Source organism: Typopeltis vanoorti, chromosome 18 (assembly GCF_054136105.1).
Source record: "Typopeltis vanoorti isolate ZY-2024b chromosome 18, IOZ_Tvanoo_1.0, whole genome shotgun sequence".
Lineage (NCBI taxonomy): Eukaryota > Metazoa > Arthropoda > Arachnida > Uropygi > Thelyphonidae > Typopeltis > Typopeltis vanoorti.
The window spans coordinates 108586989-108613728 of record NC_143566.1 but is presented as its reverse complement, the minus strand read 5'-3'; the positions used below and the strand labels follow the sequence as shown (position 1 = coordinate 108613728).

Genomic DNA, 26740 nt, shown 5'->3' with positions numbered 1-26740 from the left:
TTGATTTTTCAATTTGCCCTATTCCAGTATCTTCTAGTATAGTTTTTCAATTATATCTGAACAAGAATCAGTGTGTAACTTGCTTTGTTCATGGTCAACCAAGCTTTCTTTTTGAAGTCTTGTGCATGGCATAGTTACCCAAGTCACTTCCTTGTTTGTGGGGTCGTCTCTTTCCGTACTTCATACATGTGGAAAAAATAATGTACCATTCCATTATCTTTAATCACTAACCAATGGAATTTTTTAAACCACTCACTGTTAATACCCGATAAGCAGTGTTTAGATGCACGTTTTACATTTGAAAGAGACTCAGAAATGGATGATTCTATCGTTGATTTGGTGTTTTTGCTACTATGCTTATCAGTTTTATCTTTCTTAAAATAACTTATGAGTGTGGTTTTCTGACTTGACTTTTTACTCATTATGGGGTAATTTAATAAATACAAAATAACATGTTATTAAAATTAATCAGAACAAATCACTGAATTGTGCACTGACAGTAATACCTGAGACACATAACGCATGTTATGTCGCAGTTTTACTATTTATAAGTATTAATTACTAGGAATGGGAATTGGTATCACTTGAGACTGACATCATAGTCCTTGAGAGTTTTGAGAATTCCCCGAGATCACAACTATATTTGATGCACAGGCCTATTTTCTTTTACAAAATAAAATATTAAATACTTCACTCACGATTTTTGGACAAAACCCATTATTAAGAAAAATAAATGTAGACTTTGAACATTGATTTTTGCCTTCGATTCGAATTCACTCAATTTTCACAATTTATTTCTTTCAAACATCAAAATTATGTCTCTTCCGTAAAAGATCTTCTTTGCAACCGATACTGTTGTATTCGGGATTTTTGTCTTCTTCTGGTACGGATTGGTATGCATCAAAGTGAATATCTGAAGCTCTCAAGTTGGCTTGCAATGCAAGAAATTGAGCTGGTCTCATGAGTATCGAGACTCTCCGGTTCAATTTCTCATCACTATTAATTAAAAAAGTCTTAAATTATTTTCCCATTCTTGCTCATTATTTAGCCATGTCAATTCACAACATTAATTAGCCAGGCAGTCAGTAAAACCAGCCGGGCGGTTTGCTCATTCAAAAGTGGGGAGAACATAGCACTGTCACATGTAATGTGTACCAAGAAATTTAGATTGATCTGCATTTCCTTGGAATGCACATTGAAATGAGTTATTACCAGGGATCTACAACTACTGAAATCCATTTGCAGATATCTCAGAAAAACGGATGTATACTGAAGCTTTTCTTGCCAAAAGAGTAAGCACTCTTTCTGCAGAGATATCATCCACAAAACATAGCCAATGCAAGGACGAGGAGAAACGGTGTTAGAAATCTGATCCTCTAAATCAGTGGTTCTCCAACTTTTCCAGACTGTGACACACTTAATAATGCAAATTTCTGTCAGCCCACCTGTATTCTTTGCTGGACTTTTGCGTAATAATTAACTGTAGGTTTAAAATATTTTACAGTTCACACAATGTTGACCACATTAAAAGTAAGAAACAGAAGCAACTTCGTTCTCTTGATCAAGAATTCCAGTTGTGTTTGTCTGTAATTCAACCCTGTATTAAACAACTGTGCAAAAGTAAACAAGCCCATATTTATCATTAAATTATAAAAATGTTCCTCTTACATTAATAAATAACACTGTTGAAAATATTTAATACCTATTTTATATATCCTCTTATTTTCCATTGTAATAAAAATACTTTTTTTTTTCTTACAGCACAGTAATGCAATTTCATGGCACACTCTTTGAGAAACATTGCTCTAAATGATCCATACAGTAATCAGCCAAAGCATGTAATTTTTGCAATCTGGTCTCACTCTGAAACAGAACTACTTCAGTTTCCAGATAAAATTAAATCCTTATATATACTTGCATCAAGTTTACTATTGAATGTGAATCTAACAACAGTTTCCCTTTTTAGATATTTTAATACACTGTAACTCTGCTGGATAATAATACTTAATTTTCTGTTTACAGAAGCCATCCTTTACAGGCAGATATATCCACACACATCTTCACATCATCCTTCACAAAAAATAGGTATTATCAAAAACCTTGTACATCAAGCAAACACAATTTATTCTTCTGAGTCTCTTTTATTAGAAGAATTAAATAAAATAAAACTTGCTATTACTTATTGGATACAGCGAGACCTCGATACCTATTTGATAATTATCATCCCTCTTCCAGATGGCAATCTGATGTTAAAAGGATCAGCATACCCTACCTTAAAGGAATATCTAAACAAATAGCAAGGAATTTTCACAGATATAATTTGTACACCACCTTCAAACCAGCCCAGAAGTTGTCATCTTTCTTACCACCTATCAAAGATACATTATTGCCTTTATCCTTGCCGGATGTTTATCACATATCCTACTCTTGTCATCTTTGCTACTTTGGACCAACTGGCCATTCTACTACTATTGGAATTGATGAACATCACAATTAAATAAGATTTTTGGATTCTGGAGGTTCAGGCCTTGTTTCTCAGGCCATCGCTGGAACCGTAAGATGCTACAGTACAGTAGGTTCAAATCTGATAGTCTATTTTTTGAATTGTGTGAAGCCCTATGCCACCATCCTAATCCCAGACTGTATGACTGTTTTTTATGTTTTGGGAAGTGTTTGCTGTTAATTGTTTATAATTTTTTATGTTTAATTTTTTTTTTTTAATTAATTCATTGTACACATATTCCTATGTCTCCGAACTGAAATAGTGTTTCCTCCTACTGGACAGCTGTGACCAAGACACATAATATTATACACATGCTATATGAGTGTTCTGGTATTTAGAATTTAAATGTTATCAGTTTTTCTGTTTTCTCTATGAAAGAAGCTCATCACATATCGAGTAAAATATCTACAAATAACAAATTTGATTTAGTTTTCTCTTACATGTGTGAAACCGTTATTCAAAAATACAGTATTTAGAATTACTAATGATTTTGTAATTTAATTTAAATAGACAACAGATTTTGGGAAAGGCAGAAAAAACAAACCAGAAATGATATTCAAATATAAATCTGATTGCTGAGATGTTATTACATGAATCATGCTTATAAATTGCATTACTCTGGATAGTGGACAAGATATGAACATAAGCTTTTGATTTTTATCCGCATTACTAAAAACAAAAATATAAAATTTCTAAACAACAACAAAAGAAAAAAGCCTTCATATTAAGCAATATACCAGCTTATTATGATGATAATTCTATTCATTGAACTGATATACAACTCTGCAAAAGAAATTATGCCCATTTGAGACAATGATTCTGAACATACTTGGGTTCAAGATAAAAAGGAAATGGGATTTTATATAAATATATATAATCAGATCAATAGTTTCTACTGTGATCTGATTCACCTTTTAAAATTAATGGAATATAGCATTTCATGATCTTGTGTTATAGAAGTTTTTTCAACATGCCATAATGCAAGCTGCATAGCACTTTACTAAATAAATTCCTTAAAACTTATTTAAATTTTTAAATACCAAAACTATGGTATTAGAGATATTTTGAATTTATGTATGTTCTTAGGCTTCATGTAGTCAAGTCAGTACAAATTGAAACCACTCGATATATCTTTAATGGTATAACTGGTGCTCAATTGATCAAGTGGTAAATAAATGAATTTTTAAAATCAGATAAATGATAGCTTAAATATAAATTACTTGCACTTAATAATAGGTAATGTATTGTCACTGTACAAGAAACATTTCTTTCTAAATAGTCTTTCATTTTCATGCGAATGCAACATCATTACAAAATTTATGCAAAACAAATTCATTTTGCTTGATTCCTCCCAGAAGTTCTTTACAGGAGAGAAACCAGATTTTTCAAGCAGACTGGTTTCAACATCGTTAACTGCTTTTTTTTTTGTAATGAAGAATGGTTGCTCAGTTTTTGTAAAGCATATGAAGGTAATGCATCTTTGAACCACAAATTCATTTACAAAACAGGTACTCCTTCAATAGTTACCCTCAATATGTCACTGCTGTGCAGTTCAAACCTTAGCAATTTTACTGTCATGATTCATAACGAAGATAATCTTTCAGTTTTCTTGGCAAAGGTAAGCAGAACACATCTGATGAAGCGACTCTCTGAAGGATTGCATCTCGACAAGCACTCTGTAGAGAAGCCACTGGAAAAAAAAGGAACAAAAGCCCCATGAATATAATTATAATACTTATTCCTATTACAAACGAGTAATAGATGTCTTTTCAGCTTTATCAAAATTTTAATAGAAATAACCATACTTATCAGAGTACATCCTTATCATATCAATGATGATGTGCTGTGGTCAGAAAGACTTAAGGTTTTAAATCTGGTCCTGGATATGAAGAAGTTCATAAGATACAGATAAGATGATTTTTCTTTCTAATAAGTTGGGCTTATCAATACAATACTAAACCTTACAAAGGATACTAAGAGACGCAGCAGCCTATGAAGATCAAATAAGCCACTATGATTAACAAATTTCAGTTCCATGAGGTTACATATTGCCTTTTAGATGGAATGGACTATCTAAGTCATCATCCAATTCTATATTAACAGATTAACAGTACTTTATATCAACCCTGCATACAAGAGGCCTCAAGATCTATATAATATGACAGTGCCATATGTAGGAAAGTGATAAGAGAGAGAGAGTATTGTAATCTCTTACTGTGTTCCTTGAAGAACTAGAGGTTGTAAGCATTGGAGAAAACTCTATGGGGAAGACTTAGCAATGATGAGAAGATAGTATAGGTGAGTTGACCACCATATGGATGTTGACCAGCAGCTGCTTGTGTTTGTACATGATGAAAGGGAAGTGGAGGAATAATTATGGCAAGTCTGGTGGGCAGCATCCATAGAAATACCTAGAAAAGACACTATGTGCAGAAACAGCATTTATATAACAGCAACCAGAAAGAGTTGGTAAGTGAAGAGTTATCTATTAAACAAATAGCTATCTCTTCTGATAGAATCAAGCTGTCTGAGGAGAGGAAGGATTGGTGTTCCATTACAGCTGTGAGAACAATATTCTAAGATGAGGGTGGAGGATTTATAAACTGTTAAGAAGAGGCAGAAAGAAGTAATGTTTAAAAAAAAAAACACAAGGATTTCAACAATAGATGTGATGTGTTTATGCCGAGATTGTCTAGATGTACAAGTCAGCCCAAGAGAAGAAACTGATGGTGGTGAGCAAAATATTACCAAAAGTAAGGAAAGAGTGAGGCATGATCTTTCTTCTGAGAAATAAGGCAGATTGTGGTTTGGTAGCATTAAAATTTATTATCTTCATTCTATTTGAGAATGGCTAGAAGATTGGCATTTAAAGCATTAGTAGATTTTGAAGCTTGAGTACTACAGGGTTTTGTGAATGACAAGAGGAATGGAATGGTCTGTTCATAGCTTTGCTGATAAATGAAAGAATTCCTTGGTCATGTTCTGGCATTGAGTGAAAAATCAGACAAAAGGGAACTATCCACTATGCCATGCAATGAACAAGAGACAGGAAGATGGCAATCTGAAAAAGGTCACGATGTAAGACTTGAAGTGTTTGAGAAATATCAAGAGCAACCTGATGATATTCTGTAATCTTTCCATGGCCTACATCCAAAGTGGATAAGGTTAGCTAGGAAGTCTACTGTAGAACAAGAATAGTAGAACCTATGTTGATGGGTCTGTAGTAAAGAAGCTAGTTATTATCTTTATTACTTTTGAGAGTAGTGAGGATAATGGAACAATAGTTTGATAGCTGGCATATTTTTTAGGAGCAGGCTGGATGAAAGCTTACTTCCTGTTGGATAGAAGCCAAATGAACAGCACAGCTTGTAAACGCAATACAGAATGGGTATTAATTCTGAGGCACAAGTTTTGAGCACAATTGGAGCCTGGATTAGGAGCCTTATTAATATCTAGATTAATCAGAATTTTCCTGATGTCCTTCAAGAAAAAGATCAGAGAAGATATGAAATGGACAGTTTGTGGTAGTCCAGAAGATGAGGAATACAATTGGAGGGATATCATCTGCACCAAAGAACTTACTAGTATAATAGCTGTTAAGTATTTTTCTGATGACCTATTGACAAAAGATCAGAAGAGACAGTGTATAGTTCATGGAATAGACACATAAAAAAAAAGTTGGAGAAGATTTGTCTTGTCCATCAAAATAACAGCTGGAGGAAAAGAATCATCATCATCATCAAATTCCTGCCATGTACCCTCAAAGGGTGTACAGGATATGATAGTACTGCATGAAAAAAATTACATCATTACTAACTTCCTATCTACAATTTTCCTCCAAATCAGTCTGTTACTTGTCAAGACGCCAACATTATCAGATCTTATATTTCTATCGTCTAAGGCACTTTGTACCGTATCAATCCACCTATATCTTGGTCTTCCTCTGGGTCATTTTCCTGCCAACCTGGCAGAGAATACTTGTTTTGCCAATATTTCCTTGCCCATTCTGTTTAAATGACCATACCACCTGAGATTAGCTCTGCTAACACATTCCTCAATGCCGACAAAGTCAAGTTCTTTCCTAACATCCTCGTTTTTAATATTATATTGCCACTGATGCCATCTGTTCACACCTCTAATCTTTCTCAGGATTCTCATATCTGTGGTCTCTAGTCTTTGGTCAAGTGTTTTACTTCTGACCCAGCTCTCAGATCCATAAGTTAAAAAACTGGTTTGAACACTGTCTTGTATACAGCTAATTTAGTGTTCCGACTAATTTCTCTCTTATTCCATATGAATTTATTCAATTGACTTCCCACTATACCAGCTTTGCTGATTCTGTTGTTTATTTCTATATTTAATTTACCATCTTCACTAAAAATCGTGCCAAAGTAGCTGAAATGTTTTACTTGTTCCACAGGTTCTCCATTCATAGTTGACATTTTCAATGAGAATGATACCCAAAAGTGTGCCTTATCTTTATGAAATATTGCCATGTTCCATTAGGATGAGAAAGTGGTAGGAACATGGTAAGTCAGAAGTTTTGCCCAACAACCTTTGCGAGGGATTGGATGGTTCAGTGGTCATTTGTGCAAAGGGCAAGATTAGTGCATTTGGCTTTTATAAAGTCTACTTTAGATTTTTCTGATTTTTTTTTGCAATTCTTATAATGTGTGGTGTATGCTGGGCGAGCAGCCAGAGCCATTGACTGCATGCTGCATTTTTAACTTCAACTGCTTTAAAACATTTGTGGGAAAACCAAGGCTTGGATAAGGATCAGGGTTTTGGAATGAAGAACAGAAACATTCATCCCAGCAAGAATAATTTCAGTTATTAGCAGTGGCGGCTCGTGGCTTGAAATCATGGGGGGTGCTGCAACTTTCGAAATATACATACACACTGTAAGTACAGTGTATATGTGTTTGGATAAAATATCAAAATTATGGTAAAAATTAAAAAAAAAAATTAAACATGAAAAAATATTGTTTATTATCGATAAAATTATACAGTTTGGTATAATTCAAAATTACTATAACAAATGTTATGTCTTTAATTGTAATGTCCAAATATTTAAAGAGATGGAGTAAACACCATAAGCACTATACACTCTACTACTACTGGCTCAAATATGGAAAACTCTACTACTGGCGCAAACTGCATATAAACAACAGTGGAACTGCGCGACAGACAGTGCCACATTATGCTAATTGCTCTCATCTCACTATGATGTGCATATGCTTGCGCGTGTAGTAATATGACATTGCAGTAAACACAGTGCTGCTAGTGTCCTTCGCCCTGTTAAGTGCTACAAGATGGATTTTTATTATTTTTTATACAAAACAAGAGAACTGTATAGGATTGTTGATGATAAAATTAAATACAAGCAAATATAAATTAATAAATATATTTATATATCGAGAAAAACCGGGGGTGCTGCAGTTTCGCTGTGCCTATGCACGAGCCGCCCATGGTTATTAGATCAGAGCAAATTCTTGAATCAGGAGAGTGGAAGCAATAATCAAACTATAGAAATAGAAAAAGGTAAAGAAATTCCAAAGGTAATCTCAACTGGCACCATTGTAGTACCATAGAATACCATAGAATCTGAGAAAAAAAAGCAACATCTACAAGGCTTATGGTCAAAGTTACCAAGAGGAGAAGTAATATCAGTGGTGTATTTAGAGAGAGAGCTGTTTAAAAAAGTCCAGAGTGTTGAGAGAATAATGGGAATTATTTAAAATTCTGACAAGCAGGTTAACGTGTGTTATATCATTATTGATAGAAAACAATTTGGGTTCTCTTCAAGAAGTTAGAGAAGGGAAGCCAGTCAGAACTGTGGATGTTGATATCTCCATGACTGCCTCACTGAATGATTAAAACTAAGTGATCAACTTTCAGAGACAGAGAAGCAAAAAAAAAAAAAAAAAAAAAAAAAAAAAAAAAAAAAAAAAAAAAAAAAAACGTCAGCAATCACAAGAATTGGGAAAAGGGAGCAATTAAGGAAGGAAATTTCGAGTGCAATCAGATCACATAAGATTCTGGATCCAATATCCTTTTGCATGTGATATCAGACATGACAAAAGTGCATGCGCTGCCCTTCTTACAGAAAGCATTATGCATGATTCCATGATGAATAACATCTTGGGTTATTGTTGTTGATACTAAGACTCTGGCTGGCTCTGTGTGGAAGGGTTTTTGCCCCCCTGTACATTGAATTTTTGGAATTTTTTTTTGCTGTATTTCTGATTTTTGCTGTTTTCAGTGGGAGATTTTTTTAAACCATGGCAATAATGTATTTGCATTACAGCAAATTTGTGCACTATGATGAACTATTGAAAAGATATCCCTTTTACTTACACATGACAGCAGCTTCATTTGATAGAAAACACAATGAACATCTGATGAAATTTATGGCTGACATAATCCAGTTGGCATAAAGGGAAACTATCATGTAATCTTAACAACTAGGTTCAAAATAGTTTGGAGAGCCCAATCTAATCTGATGCTGCTTTAATCTATGGATTTGTTAAGAGGTAGTCTTGTTACATTTTATAGCAGCAAAAACTACACTATACAGAGAGATGATGCACAGACACCATATTTTCTGGATTTTATGAAGCATTTGATAGAATTCCACATCACACTGACACTGAAATCAGCTGGTGACAATCAGCCAGTAATAGTTAGCTGATTGGTATCAACAAATTGTATAGGTGAAGAAATGATGACCCAAAGAAGAAAGGTCACAAAGGGCATGCTATATGATTCTTCTCTGGGACTGTTATTGTGCAACTCTTATGTTAACAATATAATCCATGTTTTGAAAAGAAATATTCAATTTAAAGATCATACAAAAGTAGAGAATATAAGCAGATAACTCTGATGTGACATCACTTTCTACTCTCCATACGAATGGAAAGTAGAAAACTTTCTACAACTACCTCTGATCCAGAGTAATTTAAAAAACAGTGATGCACCATTTTATCACTTATATAAGGACAATAACTTCAGCACTGATTTAACCTCAGTATCTTCCTGGGTCTAGCTTCCAGTGAGGAAACCTCAATAAAGGTTAAAACCAGCCTGGCTGGTGATCCATTCAAAAGCAAGTGTGCTTTGCATTATGGGATACTAAAGCAATTGATGTGAAGTTGATAGCCTCTATATATGAGTAGACTAGTCCCAAAGATACTTCATGCATAAACTGTTTCTTGCACTTGACAATAGGATTAAAGCATGCTGACTTTAGGTTCAATCCGGGTTTGCAAAACCAGATTTACCTTATCAAATATAAGGATCTCAAAAAAGGCATCTGTAAGTTATCATAATCAAATTCCTGATGTGCACCCTCAGGCAGTGCATGACAGGTTGATTCATCACTTCCTTTTGATAATTTTATCAATTTCCTACAGACAATTTTCTTCCAATTCACCATGGAAATTACTCAGTAATTCTCATATTCAACTTCATTTCCCTTTTTACAGAGAGCTTTTATGAGAGCTTTACTCCAGTCATCTGAAATTTGATTCTTTGGGCCAGGCCTTCTGGCCTGGACTAAAGTGTTAGTTTTAAAATTATACTTCCATATTTGAGCAAAAAACTGCTCAAATATGGAAGTATAATTTGTGATATTGTGGTCAAATATCATCTACTTCAGTTGCCTTTCAATATTTCAGGTTCTTGATAGCTTTGATATATACCCCTGATTGCATTCCTCTTGAATGTTTCCTACCACTGTCCTGTCCTGATTTAGCAATCTTTCAAAGTAAAACAAGTCTTCAACTTACACAGATTTATATGGATTTGTAGATATACTTGACAAGTGGGATTGTTGTCTGGGCTGAAGTACCACAACTGCGTATCTACAAATCCACATTGGAATATCTTATATCTTCAGTTTTCATGCCATCTTTATCTGATTTATTTTACTGTGCTCTTTGCTTCATTTCCAAACTTTTTCTATAGCATTCAGAATATTTTGACACATAGCTCTCTTACTGCCATTTTGTATGTTTTTACTTTGGGTGCAAGTTGTGTCTTACCTACGTAGTGAATGATTGGCTCATAGACTTTTTATCCATTAAAACTGAATGTTTCTCTGACATTTTGCTGTCTATGACAGTGAAAGATACTTAAACACCAACAAAAAACAAAATTTCGATATATTTTTCAATTTATAGAAATAATATCTTTTATTTGAATTTTTGTTTGTGTTAACTATCTTCCTGAAGATAATGTCATCCATATGGACAGTGAAACATGTTAAAGAAGCATTTAGTTTTAGTGAATAAAAAGAACCTATATGGAAGATAAAATATAAACCCTAAATATGTCTGAGAAACATAAAAGCAATGAGAATAAATATATGTACTCAGAGTGGCAAGAAAAAAGTGCATTACAACTATGGAGACTAAAGCAGGTATTATTAAATGATATGGAAAAGTTTATGGACGTGCATGAGCTTATGAAAGGAATGTGTTAGAACTATTATATAAAAAAAGATAAAATTAGTTTGCATTATGAAGCACATGTAAAGTTCAGCCAATGCAACTGCCAAAAAAGCAGGCATATTAATAGAAGAAATACTTGTGTTAGCTTTAATTATCCCATGAAATGAACATATGTCAAAAATCCATCATATTCAACTCATGCAGATTTTCAACTTGTGCGTGAAACCTTCGGAACAAATAAACTGCATGAGTTGAGGACTTACTGTAATTACTCCAAACAGCTGGAATATCTTATATCTTCACTTTTCATGCCATCTTTATCATCTGATTTATTTTACTGTGCTCTTTGCTTCATTTCTAAACTACTTCTTCTATAGCATTCAGAATATTTGCCATCCTTATGATATTTATCTTCTGTATTGTTACCAAAGTCTCTCATGACTTTTGTTTAGCTGGTTTTACACTAAGCTTCCTTTCTGTATTCTCTCAGAACACAAGCTGATTTGTTTGTCTTACTTTCAATATGATTTCTTCTTTTCCTTGACTGCCTTTAACTTCATGAGTCTCATGGAGTTCTGATATGTCTAACCTACCTTGCAGACAACCTCACCACATGCCTCTAGTTAAATCAATCAATGTTTTCTTCAGCAGTTTTCAAACTTTCCTTTTTTCTCAAATATTTGTGTATTTAAGTCTACAGTTCATCCCTGAAAACTGCTCGACTTTTATTCATTTTAAAACTCTTACACATCTTCTCTTCAACACTAAACAGTGTTCACTTCCAATTTCAAATCCTCTGTATACTCTTGTGCCCTGAACCAGTGAGAAAGATATTGCTATCAGCAATAACATAGTCAATGAAACTTTCTTATTTCTTGCATTTTCTCTCCATGTGAATTTGTGCACATTTTTATGTTGGAGCATGGCATTTGTAATAACTATTGTGTCCCGAACAGAAATCCAGCAGATGCCATTATTAGCTTTGCTCTTTTCTCCAATTTTTTCCCAAAACAATTCTATATGTCTGGTGATTATTTCCTACTCAGTTGTTCAGATCTCTGATTCAACTTTTTCTTTGTGTCAGCTTCCTTCTCTAATGCCTAGAAAAATTCCTCCATTTCTTCCTTAAAACCTACTGTGGGATCATTAGCACAAATAAGTGTCACTGTCCAGTTCCCCATTCCTATATCTGCCCACGTCACTTTACCTGATACTGCCTGCCATTCAAGATTATCTTATTTAATGTTAAATACTACAGCTACTCCTTTTCCCTTATTGTCAATGTTGCTAAGAAAAATCTCACCTGTTTTTGTCTTCTTTGTTTCAATAATACCCATTATGTTGATTTAGTACTTATCCAGTTTTTCTGCTAGTTTCATTTCTTTTCCATTAATGACACCAATCTTGAACTCTGCTAATGTTGAATTGGGATTTGTTTCAGTAGCTGACTTTTTTGCTGTTGCTCTGGTTCTCTGATGAAAATAATGCTAGCTGGAGCCTTGTTTAATGTGCTCCAGCTAGCATGAAATTCTCTTATGTCATGTATTATCGTGTTATATTAGTTTCAGGTAATAAGAATGGAATTTGGTCAGCTAAATTTCAAATCACCAGCCTAATCCTCATTCATTCAGCACCCAGATACCTACCATCAGGATGCACTAAGAGAAGGCGAGGACTGGTCATTAGGTTAGAAGCCCTAGTCTTTTCTCTGCATTTGGGGGATCTCCTTCCAGTTATCCAGCTTTGATCCCTTAAACACCCCCATGTGTGAGTTATCAAGGGAAAAATTGTTCAAAACACTAAATGTGTATAATGCAAGTGGAACACAAGTTCTAAATTGGGATAGATCAAAGAATGCACATGATTTCATAATAAATCAGGTTTTATTTGTGTGTGTGTGTGTGTGCACACATTATCAAGGAAGGAAGGAAGTATTAAACCTGAAACTCAAACCGGAGGTTTATTAACCTTAATTCTTTATGCAAATGACATTATCCTCTCACTAAATAAATCTGGTACAAGTCTTCAAGAGTCATTAGCCCAATTAAATTATTGTTCTGGCAATGTTAGTATGAAAATAAACAATAAAAAGACTATGAAAACGGAAAACAAGAGCTGCATTTTCAATAGTGAAAATGATGACTTTGCAATACTGAAAGGCTGACATAGTTGGATGAGCAGTTAGCATCTCTGTTTTGTAACCAAGAGAGTAGGCTTGAATTCTGCTATGGGCATGCTTTGTGAATGTATTTAGATGAGCTGAATTTTAGCATATAGGGTCACGCCCATCCTGTTTATTGCAGGCCTTAAGTGACTTGAAAAAAAGTTTCATCTCTAGAGCAGGGTTCTGCATTATCCAACCTTGAGTCCACACATAGTACTAATACTAGGTGTATTAGTACTATGTGTACTAATACACATATTCCAGAAAATATTCTGGAATATGTTCCATATTCCAGAATATTTTCACTTGTTTTCTCTGATTAAGAACTCACATATGCAGTTGAAGTAGAGAGAACAAGCAGATATACAGAGTCCATCCATTATCATTCTTTCAATATATATGCGCATACTGAGAAATCCAAGAGAGTACAACCAATTTTCATCTAGTCTAATAAACATTACACACCACATTACAATAAGAGTTTTAATGCAATATTTGAAACAGTGATAAAGTTCATTTTCAAAGTGCAGGTAACCATATTATTTTAATTATGAAATAATGATTAAAAAATCCTCATTTTATAAGCTTTAAACAAAGAAGTAAGTTCATTCGATTATCTTCATAACAAATACAATGGTCAATTTGACCATTTCACAATGGTTTAACTGTGAATATAATGCAGATATTCTTATCTGTATTAAGCTCCTACATGTGCATTTAATTTTCAACAAACTCCTGACATGTACATTCAGGGAGTGCACAAGATATTATGATAGTACGATATGAAAGATTCTTTCTTTTAAGGTTATACAGCAGTTAGCATTCATAGTGAAGAATTTATGGAGACAAAAACACACATGTTGGAGTAATCACTTTACTTATGATTAAGAAAATAATACACAATGTTTTGACCTCTGTATACTGAGGTCATCATCAGGAACACATATACAGGACACAAGCTACATGAATCTACACAAAAGTAATGCTTTGTTAACTGTTTAACTTAGCCTGATCTCTAGTGGGAAAAAAAAGAAAAATTAATAAAAATATTACTAAATAAAATATATGCAAAATTAAAAATTAATTTGCAAAATAAAATAAACTTTTTATACATATTATAATAATATAGAGATGATTGGAAAAAAAATTATAGCAGAACTACATTAAACTATTTTTATAGTCCTCTCACATTAAGGTTTTCTTCTTTGGAATTGTTCTAGATACTATATGGGTTGAAGATGGGTCCTCCAGATTCTTGGAATTATTAATCCATCATTCTTGTTTAGATTTGGATTTTGGATGATGTTTCAGCATCTCACAGGCTTTTTTGAACTTTCACTAAGTTTCACTGTACTCAAACTAGGTTTTGGTACAGTGTAGGGACTTGGTGCCTTTCCAGCTGATTCTGCGACTTGTTTGAAGTGCATGGTCTGATAGGCCTGTTTTACCATAGTGGAGAAATTTAATGTGTTGTTTATGTTCGTCTTTTCTTATTAGAATGGTGTGCCCTGTTTCCTCTATGTAGGGTAGGGTAGAGCAGGTGCACTGAATTTTGTAAACCCCTGGGTGGGCAAGGTTTGGAAGAGAATCTATGGATGAGCTTAATAAATTTCTTACTTTTGCAGGAAGTTTGAAGGTAGCCTTAATATTGTATTTATGTAGTGCTCTGTTTTTTCCAATATGCCCTAATGTAAGGTATGATTATGGCATTCTTGTAATCTTTTTTGCTTTTAATGGTATTTTTTTGTGAAGGATCTTGTGAACTGACTGTTTTTTTTAATTGTAGCTGTTTTTTTGTAAACGTTTGGATAATAATTTCATATTCTTTGTTCAGCATCTGCTCATTGGAGCAAATTGTTAGAGCTCTATTTGCAGATGCTGATAACTCCTGTTGAATGATGGTATGAATTTTAATGTATGTAAGTATGTATTGGCTGGTGAGTGTGTAGATTTGCAGTAGAACTGTAAAGGAAAGGCAGCCTGAGGGAAGATGTGACAAGTGTGTCTAAAAAAGGAAGAGAGTTATTGTTTTTAATCTTGATGATAAATTGGATATGTTTCTCTTGTTCGTTCAGGTGGCTTAGGAATGTATTTAATGTTTCGTGGCCATGGAGCCAAATGGCAAAAATATCATCAACATATCTGAGCCAGACTTTGGACTTTAGGCTTGCTGAATCTGGAGCTAGTTGCTTGAAGCCTTCCATGTAAAAGTTAGCTATGGAAGGTGGGGGGTAAGTGGTGAGCCCATGGCCCTACCGTCTTTTTGTAGGTAAAAATTATCTTGCCACACAAAATAATAACAATGTCTTGGTTATTAATTAATAAGCCCTTAAATCTTTAAGGGTTAAAATTAGTTCTTAAAGATTTAAGGGCTAATTTCTTTTTTTTTAAATTTAGAGCTATCGAGTTACATAAATCACAATATTTGGAATATTCTGGAGAGGATCACAGATGCCTCTGCAAAGTACATGTTATTTAAAAACAAAGAAAAACTAATAGCGAAGTTCCAAAGACTGAAACAACAAGAAAACAACAGACAAGCCAGACTCCATGCCCAGAGAGCAGCCAAAGACAAGCGAAGTAAGAAACAACCAACCACTAACGGATTACGGCCAAGTTCAACATATCCAGCTACAACCTTAATGAAGGAAAACTTACTTCTGCAAAAAGGCTTAAACTATGCTATCACACCAAGGTCAGTAAACAAACTAGACTTCATTTACCACATTGAAAGAAGTCTAAAATCCTCCCCCCCTCCAACATGGCCAATAAAATACAGATGAAAACATCTTATATACTAAATTCCAATTTAACCAAAGCCAAAAAATTATCCCTTAAATCTTTAAGAAATAACCAAGACATTGTTATTACTAAAGCAGATAAAGGCAATGCTACCGTAATCCTTGATCGGACAGCATACCTGGAAAAAAACAAACCATTTGATATCCAACCACAACAACCAAATGATCAATACATGCAGTTTGTAATGTTGTAACCAAATGGTTACAACATTACAAACCGCATCAAAAAGAAAACAACAGAATTAATGAAGTCAGTGATTACATGCTCAGAGGAAACAATTGAAAAGCTAAAACACATTATGTCTGCACTCCCAAAATTTATGACCTGCGTAAAATACACAAAAAAACAAACAAACACACCACTATGACTGATAGTTGAAGGAATTGACAGCCCCAATTATAACTTAGCCAAGAAACTATCGGCTACACTCAAGCTGTTTGTAAGTCATTCTCCCTCCTACGTAAAAAATACAAAACACTTCATAAACAAAATTAGAAACATCACACTCAATGACAAAAATTTATTAGTCAGCTCTGACATAACTGTCTTTTTCACTAATGTCCCGATCAATAATACTATTCTTTCATACAGAACATTTCTGACTGATATCACAGCCCTTTGCCCACATGCTCTGGTGTCGAGGCTAGCTGGTGAACGGTCGTGCTGTCGGAGAGCTCCTGAGAGATTTGTGTTTTTTGTTGATTTATTGGTGTTTTGGATTCAATTTTTTTTGTTTTGGTGTTTTGGATTCAATAATTTTGGTATATTATTAGAGCTTTATTAACGTGGTTAGTGTACTAAGTGTTTTATAACATAATCTATGTCGGAAGTCGCCGCTAGATGAATTCGTAATGAGTAGTGTTCGTGCAAGCTCCAGATAAGATAAGTATCATTTTCAGTTATCGATACAAATTACTTAATATTGTGTAGTTTTGTTTGGTTTGCCTTGCGTATTTTAGTGCGTCTATTTTTGGTGTGTTATAACGTTTAATTTGACAAAACATGTTACAGATAAATATGGCACCTGTGCGTAGGAAAATGGCGGCCAGTAATGAAGGTTCGCCATCGTTATCTAAGAACGGTAGCATAAAAGAAATGAGTCAGTGTACTAGCTGTGAAATGTACGCTTTGCGGAGTGCGGTCGGAGTGTGGTTAGATGATGATAAAGGATTGAATGTGTGTAGAAAATGTAGGGAGAATGCGGAATTGAAGTGTATTTCGGATCGTGAGTGTGATATTTTTGTCAACCTTCAAAATGAAGGAAATAGGGATATGACAAGAAACGGCAAGGTTGTACATGAAAATTGTGAGAGTGTGAATGTAGAAAGTGTGAATGATAGTATAAATGGTTTCTCAGAGAACAAAAAAGATGAGATAGATGCATTGAGTGAGATCGCGTTGTTGAATAGTGCGATAGAAAGAGCAAAACAGCAGCTAGAGTGCATGAACAAAAGTAGACTGAATGAACCAACCAATAATAAAAGGTATGACAGGAAAAATAGACGTATGAATGTGAACATGAACAAAATGAAGGATAGAGTGCTGTATGGAGACTCGTTAGTACGAGGTGTGTTAGTAGAGGACTTGACAAAATCGTACCAACCTGGTGCGACCATAAAGGACGTAACTGCGTCTATTAGAGAGCAAAAGGAAAGGGTGAAAGAAATGATTGTTGTGGCAGGTACGAATGATTTGAAAGGAGATAAAATGGAAATGATAGAAGACCTGAATGAATTGTTTGAGGTAGCAAAAGAAAAGAGTGAGAGAGTTAGAATGATTAGTCTTTTGCCATGGTATGACAGTGAAATGTTTAAAAGGAGGGCTATAATTGCAAATGACTTTATGCGTGGGTTATGTATGACGAGTGGTGTGGAATTTGTGGATGTGTGGAGTGAGTTTGATGGGCGAAAGGATCTATATAAGATGGATGGCTTGCATTTGAATGGTTACGGTGTAAGAAAACTTGAGAAAGTGTTGCTGAATGTAGTGGATGTGCAAATTCAGGGAAACTAGATTTGTTAGGGGGGGGTAGAGATACAGTCCTTATGGAGGCAGTTGAATGTAAGAATGAATATAATATGCCAGAGCAAATAAGGACAACAAATCAGAGTGGGATAGTTAATATAAGGCATCAAGGTAGGGTTGGGGCTAATGGGGGTCTTAAATTCATGTACACTAATACTAGGAGTATTAGGAACAAGAAGGAAGAGTTTTTGGCCATGGTTGGCACTTCCAGACCACAGGTTATAGGTATTAGTGAAACATGGCTGACTGTAGATGATATAACTAGTGGGATTGAATGTGATGGGTATAGTGTGTTCAGGAATGACAGAGAGAATAAAATGGGGGGAGGAGTATTGTTGATGATAGCTGATGAGCTCCAGCCAAGGAGAATAGAAGTTGAATTGCAGGATAGAGAAAAGAGCATATTTGAGGCCATTTGGTGTGAGATTGTGGCTAGCAGAACTAAATATACAATTGGGTGCTGCTATAGACCAGGTGATGGAAAAGATGGTGGTGACAGTATGCACAAGCAAATAGAAGAAATTGGTGGAAGGAGGGTGATTATTATGGGAGATTTCAACTATGGTCGCATTGATTGGAGTGAGGAGAGGACACACGGGAGGAAGGAACTGGATTTTATGCGGTTATTAAGGGATAACTATCTGCGACAGCATGTAATGGAAAATACTAGGGGTCAGAGAGTGCTTGACCTAGTAATTACATCTGAGGATTTGGCTGTAACAAATATGACCACATTGCCACCAATCGGTGAGAGTGATCATAGGGTCTTAACTTGGGAGGTGGCTAAAGGTGTAGAATTTTCAATTAAGACAGGGTACATGTGGAATTATCGGGCGGGAAAGTACGACAAGCTTAGGAGTTTGATTGGTTCAGTGCCATGGCATGTACAACTGCAAGGACTAGAAGTTGATAGTGCATGGGAGGTAGTTAAGAAGTGTTTGCATGAAGCAATGGCTGACTGTATACCTAGAGTCCGAATAATAAATCAAGTAGGGGTTAAATGGATGAATAACACCATTAAGCTTGAGTTGCAAAAAAAGAAACAACTATGGAGGGAATTTAAGGAGAAGGGTGACCGGCAGGCACATGAACGGTATAAAGCGCAGGCCAGAAGGGTGACGAGTGTGGTAAGAAAAGCAAAAAAGGATTACGAAAGAACATTGGCCATGCAGGCTAAAGAGAATCCTAAACAGTTTTTTAGATATGTAGCAAGTAAAAGGAAAAATGTACATGGCAGATTGATTTTAAAGAATGCCGATGGTAGGGAGGTAACTGAATCAGTTGAGATAGTTGAGTTACTGAGTGAGCACTTTGCAAAAGTATATCATCCAGGTGGTGACATTGCAGAAACGAATAAACCAGTAGATTATACGGGAATTGTGGTTAATGAAGTGGAGGTGAGTAGTCTATTGCATAACCTCAATGTCAATACATCTGTGGGATTGGATGGTATACCAGCTCGTGTTGTACGAGAAGCAGCTAAAGAATTGTCAGTACCCTTGACCATTTTGTTTAATTTGAGTCTCGGGTCTGGGTTAGTCCCGAGCGGGTGGAAAGAGGGGAAAATAGTTCCACTGCATAAAGGTGGTTCCAAGACTGCTGTTGTAAATTACCGACCGATTAGCATATCAGGAATCATTGTCAAGGTCTTAGAGAAAATAGTCAAGAGGAAAATACAAGATTGGATAGAAGAAAATGGGATACTGTATCGGGGACAGCATGGTTTTGTGAAGGGTAGGTCATGCCTCAGTAACTTGCTCACATATTATAACACAGTGACGGCTGAACTGGATAAGGGTAATGGGTTTACGGTGATTCTACTGGACCTTGCCAAGGCCTTTGACAGGATTCCACATGGAACCCTAATCAGTAAACTGGAGCAGATGGGTATAGATATAGGGTTGGTGAGATGGATAAGAGGGTGGTTGAAGGAGAGATATCAAAGAGTGGTTTATTCAGGAGTGGAGTCTAAAAGACGTCTTGTGACTAGTGGAGTGCCACAGGGCTCTGTTCTTGGACCACTGCTTTTCAATTTGTTCATCAATGATATTGGAAAGGATCTGAGAGGAAGTGTTCACTTGTTTGCGGATGATGCGAAGTTGGGTAGGGCAATAGTGAATGCAGATGACGTCAAAATTTTGCAGGATGATTTGGATAGATTGGAGGTCTGGGCTAAGGAGAATGGATGTCAGTTTAATGTGGCAAAATGTAAGGTTATGCATTTTGGGGTGAAAAGATTGGCGGCAGTTTACTGCATTGGTGGAACCCAGCTCCAGGAAATTGATGAGGCACGAGATTTAGGAGTGTTGGTGGATAAGGAATTGAAATTTAGGGGACACATTGCAAAAGTGACCAAAACAGCTCATCAAATCACTTGGTTGCTGAAGAATACGTTGACAAGCAGGTTATTGTTCCTCTCTATCGAGCCTTGATAAGACCCCATCTAGACTACTGTGCTCAGATTTGGTCACCTAGGTTTCTTCTTGATGGGGAGGAGGTGGAGAGGATCCAGAGGCGAGTGACCAAGATGATAGCAGGTCTGTGGAATGAACCGTATGAGAACAGGTTGAGGATTTGTGGGTTGCAAAAATTGGTTGATAGGCGGAGGAGGGGAGATATGATTGAGACATTCAAATTACTGAAAGGTTTCTATAAAATTAATTCAGAAGATATTTTTGAGAACAGGGCTGGTTGTGGGAGGACTAGGGGACATCCATGGAAACTGGGCAAAAGTGTGGTTAGTAAAGGTGTTAGAGCTGGGTTCTTTACTTTTAGAGTAGTGAATGAGTGGAATGCGCTCCCTGAGTCTGTAGTGGATGCTGTGACAGTGAATGAGTTTAAGGCGAGGTATGATAGATACTGTATGAATGTCAGATAGTTGTGATGAATATGATTTGGGGCCTTCCTCGATGAGTCTAATGACTCCCTGGAGTTGCCCGTAATAATAGTAATAATAATAATAGTAATACTTTGCTCTGAGTATATCGTGTGGCAAAATAATTTCTACCTACAAAAAGAAGGTATGCCCATGGGCTCACCACTTTCCCCTCCATAGCTAACTTTCACATGGAAAACTTCGAGCAACTAGTTTCTTACCTTCTTACTGTATCACTCCACCTGGGTCTCTGTCTTCCTCTGGGTCTTTTTTCCTGCCATCCTGGCAAAGAACAATTTTTTTTTGCTAATCATCCTTCTCCCAATTGGAGAGGGAAGGTTAATGTCAAGTTCTTCCTAATATCTCATTTTTAATATGATACTGCCGTTAATGCCATCTGTTCACTCCCCTAATCTTTCTCAGAACTATCATATTTGTAGTCTTCAATCATCGATCAAGAATTTTATTTCTGAGTTCTCAGATCCATAAGTTAAAATTGGTTTGAATACAGTCTTGTATACAGCTAGTTTAGTATTTAGATTAATTTCTCTCTTATTATATATAAATATATTAAGTCAACTTACTATCACTCCTGCTTTGCTAAAATGTTTATTTCCATCTTTGCTAAGAATTGTGCCTAAATAGTCGAAATGTTTTATTTCCAGTTGATGTTTTAAGTGTTTCTGCCTATTTTATTTTCAATGTCTCTGTATTTTTATTACTAATTTTCATACGAAATTTATAACTGCTGTTATAAATTTGGTATATCAGCTCAGTCAGGGAATTCTGCAGACTCCTAATGGATTTATTTAGATGTATATCATTATCTGTATGAAGTAAAGAGCTGAGATAAAGAACTCCAATTTTGATCATCATCATCATCATCAAATTCCTGCCATGTACCCTCAAGGGGTGTATAGGATATGACAGTACTACATGAAAAAAAAATTACATCATTACTAACTTCCTATCTACAATTTTCCTCCAAATCAGTCTGTTACTTGTCAAGACACCAACATTATCAGATCTTATATTTCTATCGTCTAAGGCACTTTGTACCGTATCAATCCACCTATATCTTGGTCTTCCTCTGGGTCGTTTTCCTGCCAACCTGGCAGAGAACACTTGTTTTGCTAATCTTTCCTCTCCCATTCTATTTAAGTGACCATACCATCTGAGATTAGCTCTGCTAATGCATTCCTGGATGCAGACAATGTCAAGTTCTTTCCTAATATCCTTATTTTTAATATGATATTGCCATTGATGCCATCTGTTCACGCCTATAATCTTTCTCAGGACTCTCATATCTGTGGTCTCTAGTCTTTGGTCAAGTGTTTTACTTCTAACCCAGCTCTCAGATCCATAAGTTAAAATTGGTTTGAACACAGTCTTGTATACAGCTAATTTAGTGTTCCGACTAATTTCTTTCTTATTCCATATGAATTTATTCAATTGACTTCCCACGATACCAGCTTTGCTGATTCTGTTGTCTATTTCTATATTTAGTTTACCATCTTCAGTAAAAATTGTGCCTAAGTAGCTGAAATGTTTTACTTGTTCCACAGGTTCTGCATTCACAACACAGTTGACATTTTCAATGATTCTGCCTATTTTCATTGTCTTTGTCTTTTTATTGCTGACCTTCATACCATATCTATTACAACAGCTATTCAATTTAGTCAGAGAATCTTGCAGACTTGTAGCGGATTTATTTAGAAGTATAACATCATCCGCATAAAGCAAAGAACTGACATTAACATCTCCAATTTTGATATCAGGTTTAATACCACATTCCTTCATAATGTGATCCATATAGATAATGAATAACAGAGGGGATAATGTACATCCTTGTCTCACACCAGATTTAACATTAAACCATCTTCCTGCACTTGCTTCAATTCTAACTGCTGACTCACAACTCAAATAAAGACTAAGTATTGCTTGATATAATGCCCCATTGACACCATATAACTGAAGCGTATTGAATAGCTTCTCTCTTGGCACCTTGTCATATGCCTTTTCCAAATCTACAAAAATTAAATACAGATCTTTGTTATATTCCCATGCTTTCTCGACTATTTGTCATAAAGTGAAGATCTGATCCTGACAGCCTCTATTTGGCCTGAATCCAGCTTGTTCTTCACCAAGCTTTTCTTCCACAATTCTTCTCAACCGTTTCTCAAGTATATTTGCATAGATCTTGCCAGGAACACTCAGTAGGGAAATACCTCTGTAATTCTCACATTCAGTTTTATTTCCCTTTTTATATATGGGTACTATGAGAGCTCTACTCCAATCATCGGGAATTCGTCCCTCTGTCCAGGCTTTCTGAACTATGCAGTGCAGCCACTGTAAGACTCTTATACCACCATACTTCAGCATTTCTGTTCGAATATCATCTACTCCTGCTGCCTTTCCACATTTCAAGCCTTTGATGGCTTTTTCTACTTCAAGTATGGATATGTATTCCTGACTGCATGCCTGGTCAGTGTTTTTTATCACTGTGCTGTCATCACTGCTTGTTTCATTTAGCAGTTTTTCAAAGTAATTACTCCATACTTCAAGGATATCTTTTTCTCCTGTTTTCATTTCACCTTTATCATCTCTAATTCCTTTTGCAGCACTCTTTCCTCCATTCCTAAGCTTCTTCAACAACCTCCAGAATATTTTGCCACCTTCTTGATATTTATTTTCTATATTCTTGCCAAAGTCCTCCCATGACTTTTGTTTAGCTAGTTTTACACATTGTTTAGCTTTCTTACATTTGTCTCTGTATTCTGTAAGAGTAAAAGCTGACTTATTTGCCAGGAACTTTTGATATGCTTTCTTCTTTTCCTTCACTGCCTCTTTAACTTCCTGTGTCCACCAGGGAGTTCTGATTTTTTTATCCTTGCACACAACCTCACCACATGCCTCTCTGGCAGAATCAATCAATGTTTCCTTCAGAGTTTGCCACTGAATCTCCAAGGTTTGATTCCTGTTCTCAAACTCTTTCATTTTCTTTTCAATAATATTTCTGTATTTTAGTCTACAGTTCACATCTGAGAGCTGCTCAACTTTTATTCGCTTTAAAACTTTCTTACATGTTATTCTTTTCAATATGAAATTCAATTTTATCCTGCTCAAGACTAAATAGTGATCACTTCCAATTTCAAATCCTCTGTACACTCTGGTGTCCTGCACCAGGGAGAAAACATCACTATCAACAATAACATAGTCAATGAGACTTTTCTTATTCCTAGCCTCTTCTCTCCATGTGAATTTGTGCACATTTTTATGTTGGAACATGGTGTTAGTAATAACCAGTCCATGTCCTGAGCAGAAATCCAACAGATATTTGCCATTATTATTAGCTTTGCTCTTTTCTCCAAATTTTCCCAAAATATTTTTGTATGTCTCACAATCATTTCCTACTCTGCTATTTAGATCCCCAACAAGGACCAATTTTTCATTTTTCATTGTGTCAGTTGCTTTTTCTAAAGCCTCAAAAAATTCCTCCACTTCCACCTTAGTAGAACCTTCTGTGGGACCATAGGCACAAATAAGTCTCATTGTCCAGTTCCCCATTCTCATATTTGCCAACATTACTCTACTTGAGACTGACTGCCATTCAAGAAGATTAGCCTTGTATTTTGTGTTGAATACTATGGCTACTCCTTCTTTTCCTTGATGGTAATTGCCTGAATATAACATTTTGTATTTATTGCTCAGAAAGATCTCACCAGTTTTGGTCTTTTTTGTTTCAGTCACCCCTATTATGTCGATCTGGTACTTATCTAATTCCTCAGCTAGCTCCATTTCTTTGCCATTCAAGCTTCTTACGTTGATAGTACCGATGTTTAACTCTGGTGATGTTGAGTTGGGGTTTGTTTTCAGATTTGTTCCAGTAGCTGACTTTTCGCTGTTCGCCCTGGTTCCCTGGCAAAAACAACGGGGGCCTTGTTTAACCGGGCGACGCCCCAGCCGGCATGAAATTTTGTCATGTTGTACCATCATTTTTTATTTTGGTTTAACCAATAAGAATACAATTTGGTCAGCTAAATCCCAAATTGCCAGCCCATCCTCGTTCGTTCAGTATCAAAGTAGATACCCAACAGGGTGCACCACGAGAAGGTGAGGATTGGACATTAGGTCAGAAGCCCTGGTCGGTTCTCCGCATTCCTTTAAAGGCTATGTGGAGGTCTCCTCTCAGTTATACAGCTTTGACCCTTAAGCACCCCTCCAATTTTGATATAAGGTTTAATATCACTTTCTTTCATAAAGTGATCCATATAGATGATGAATAACAGTCGAGATGATGTGCACCCTTATCTCAAACCTGATTTAACATCAAACCATCTCCTTACACCTCCTCCAATTCTAACTGCTGACTTATAGCTCAAATAGATACTATGTATTGCTCGATGTAAGATCTCATTTACACCATATAACTAAATGTTCAAGAGCTTTCCTCTTGGCACCCTTGTCATATGCCTTTTCTAGATCTATAAAACATAAATACAAATCCTTGTTATATTCCCAAGATTTCTCAACTATTTGTCTTAAAGTGAAAATCTGAACGTGACAATCTCTGTTTGGCCTGAATGTAGCTTGTTCTTCACCAAGCCTCCCTTCTACAATTTTTCTTAGCTGTTTCTCAAGTATACTTACATAAATCCTACCAGGAACACTGAGTAGGAAATACCTCTGTAATTCTCACATTTAGTTTTATTTCCCTTTTTAACAGATGGGTACTATGAGAACTCTACTCCAATCATCTGGAATTTGACCCTCTGACCAGGCCTTCTGAATTATGCAGTGCAGCTGCTGTAATACAGAGGTCAAACTTCTATACCTCTGTATTTGTGCAATTATAGTTGATTATTATCTACTCCAGTTGCTTTCCATATTTCAGGTTTTTGATGGCTTTTCTACTTCAAGCATTGATATGCATTCCTGTTGAGTGTTTTTTTACCACTGTGCTGTCTGCTTGTTTCATTTAGCAACCTTTCAAAGTAATTACTCCATACATCCAGAATATCCTTATCTTCAGTTTTCATGTGATGATCTTTATCATCTGCATTTCTTCTTTTGTTGAGGCTACGTGTGTGTGTGTGTATATACACACTAGTGTCCAAAACCTAAGGACGAACACTATTTCTGAAGATTACAGCTGCAAATTCAGACAAATTAGCTTGTGACAATTTGTATAACTGACAATTTCGAGTAGAAAGTGGGTACACATTCAAATTTTTGAATTGCATCTAATGGGGTCACGTGATAGGACTCAACAGGATAAAAGGCTGCACTAAGCAAAGCTCTTTGTGAATGAATAAAGTTGTAAACTTGGATGTCGTATGTCCTGAAGACATCATCTAGATGATTTCACATGGGCAAGAATTATAGGAAAGCTTGAAGAAGGCCACAGTATTACTGATATTGCCAGAGCGTTTGGAATCTCACATAGCATTGTATCCAGGCTCTTAGTAGCATTTCAAACAAATGGAATGTGTTCCAGACATTTGCTAAGAGTTCGCCCTCGCTCTACCACAGAGCATGGACAGATTTTTAGTTATAACAGCAAAACATAATCAATGCACCACAGTAGGTCAGCTTGAAAGTTGGCTTCATTCAAGCACAGATACCCACATGTCTTGCCACAGTTTGTCAAGATATCTCTGACAATTATGCTGAAAATGTGCTGTGGATAAAGGGATGCACAGCTCATCCTACAGCACATTTTCAGCAATGCTGCATCCATAAAAATTGGACAAGAAACAAATGGGCACCGAGCTATAAGTGCTGGAAAAAGGGATTATGACTGGTGGATGATATTGCAACAAAGTTCATCAACGTCATGTTCAATTGTTCCATGGTGCTGTAGATGAAGAATTCATTTTTATGGATGACAAATGCAACATCACATTGCACATGAGCAGTGG

At 35.8% G+C, this 26740-nt stretch overlaps 2 protein-coding genes across 4 annotated transcripts in view; one reads left to right on the top strand and one right to left on the bottom strand.

Annotated features, from left to right (window-relative positions):
• The window catches only part of LOC150097048 (general transcription factor II-I repeat domain-containing protein 2-like), a 48272-nt gene extending 46478 nt beyond the window's left edge, over positions 1 to 1794 (top strand). The window contains exon 4 of the mRNA XM_090408114.1: positions 1762 to 1794. Coding sequence (XP_090264240.1) covers positions 1762 to 1794 — 33 coding nt within the window. The remainder of the gene's footprint in view (positions 1 to 1761) is intronic.
• Positions 1795 to 3621: 1827 nt separating this feature from the next.
• The window catches only part of LOC150097047 (neuralized-like protein 2), a 70480-nt gene continuing 47361 nt past the window's right edge, over positions 3622 to 26740 (bottom strand). For all 3 annotated transcript variants that reach the window (XM_090408291.1, XM_090408292.1, XM_090408293.1), the window contains one exon: positions 3622 to 4193. In XM_090408291.1, coding sequence (XP_090264417.1) covers positions 4078 to 4193 — 116 coding nt within the window. In that variant the 3' untranslated portion in view covers positions 3622 to 4077. The remainder of the gene's footprint in view (positions 4194 to 26740) is intronic.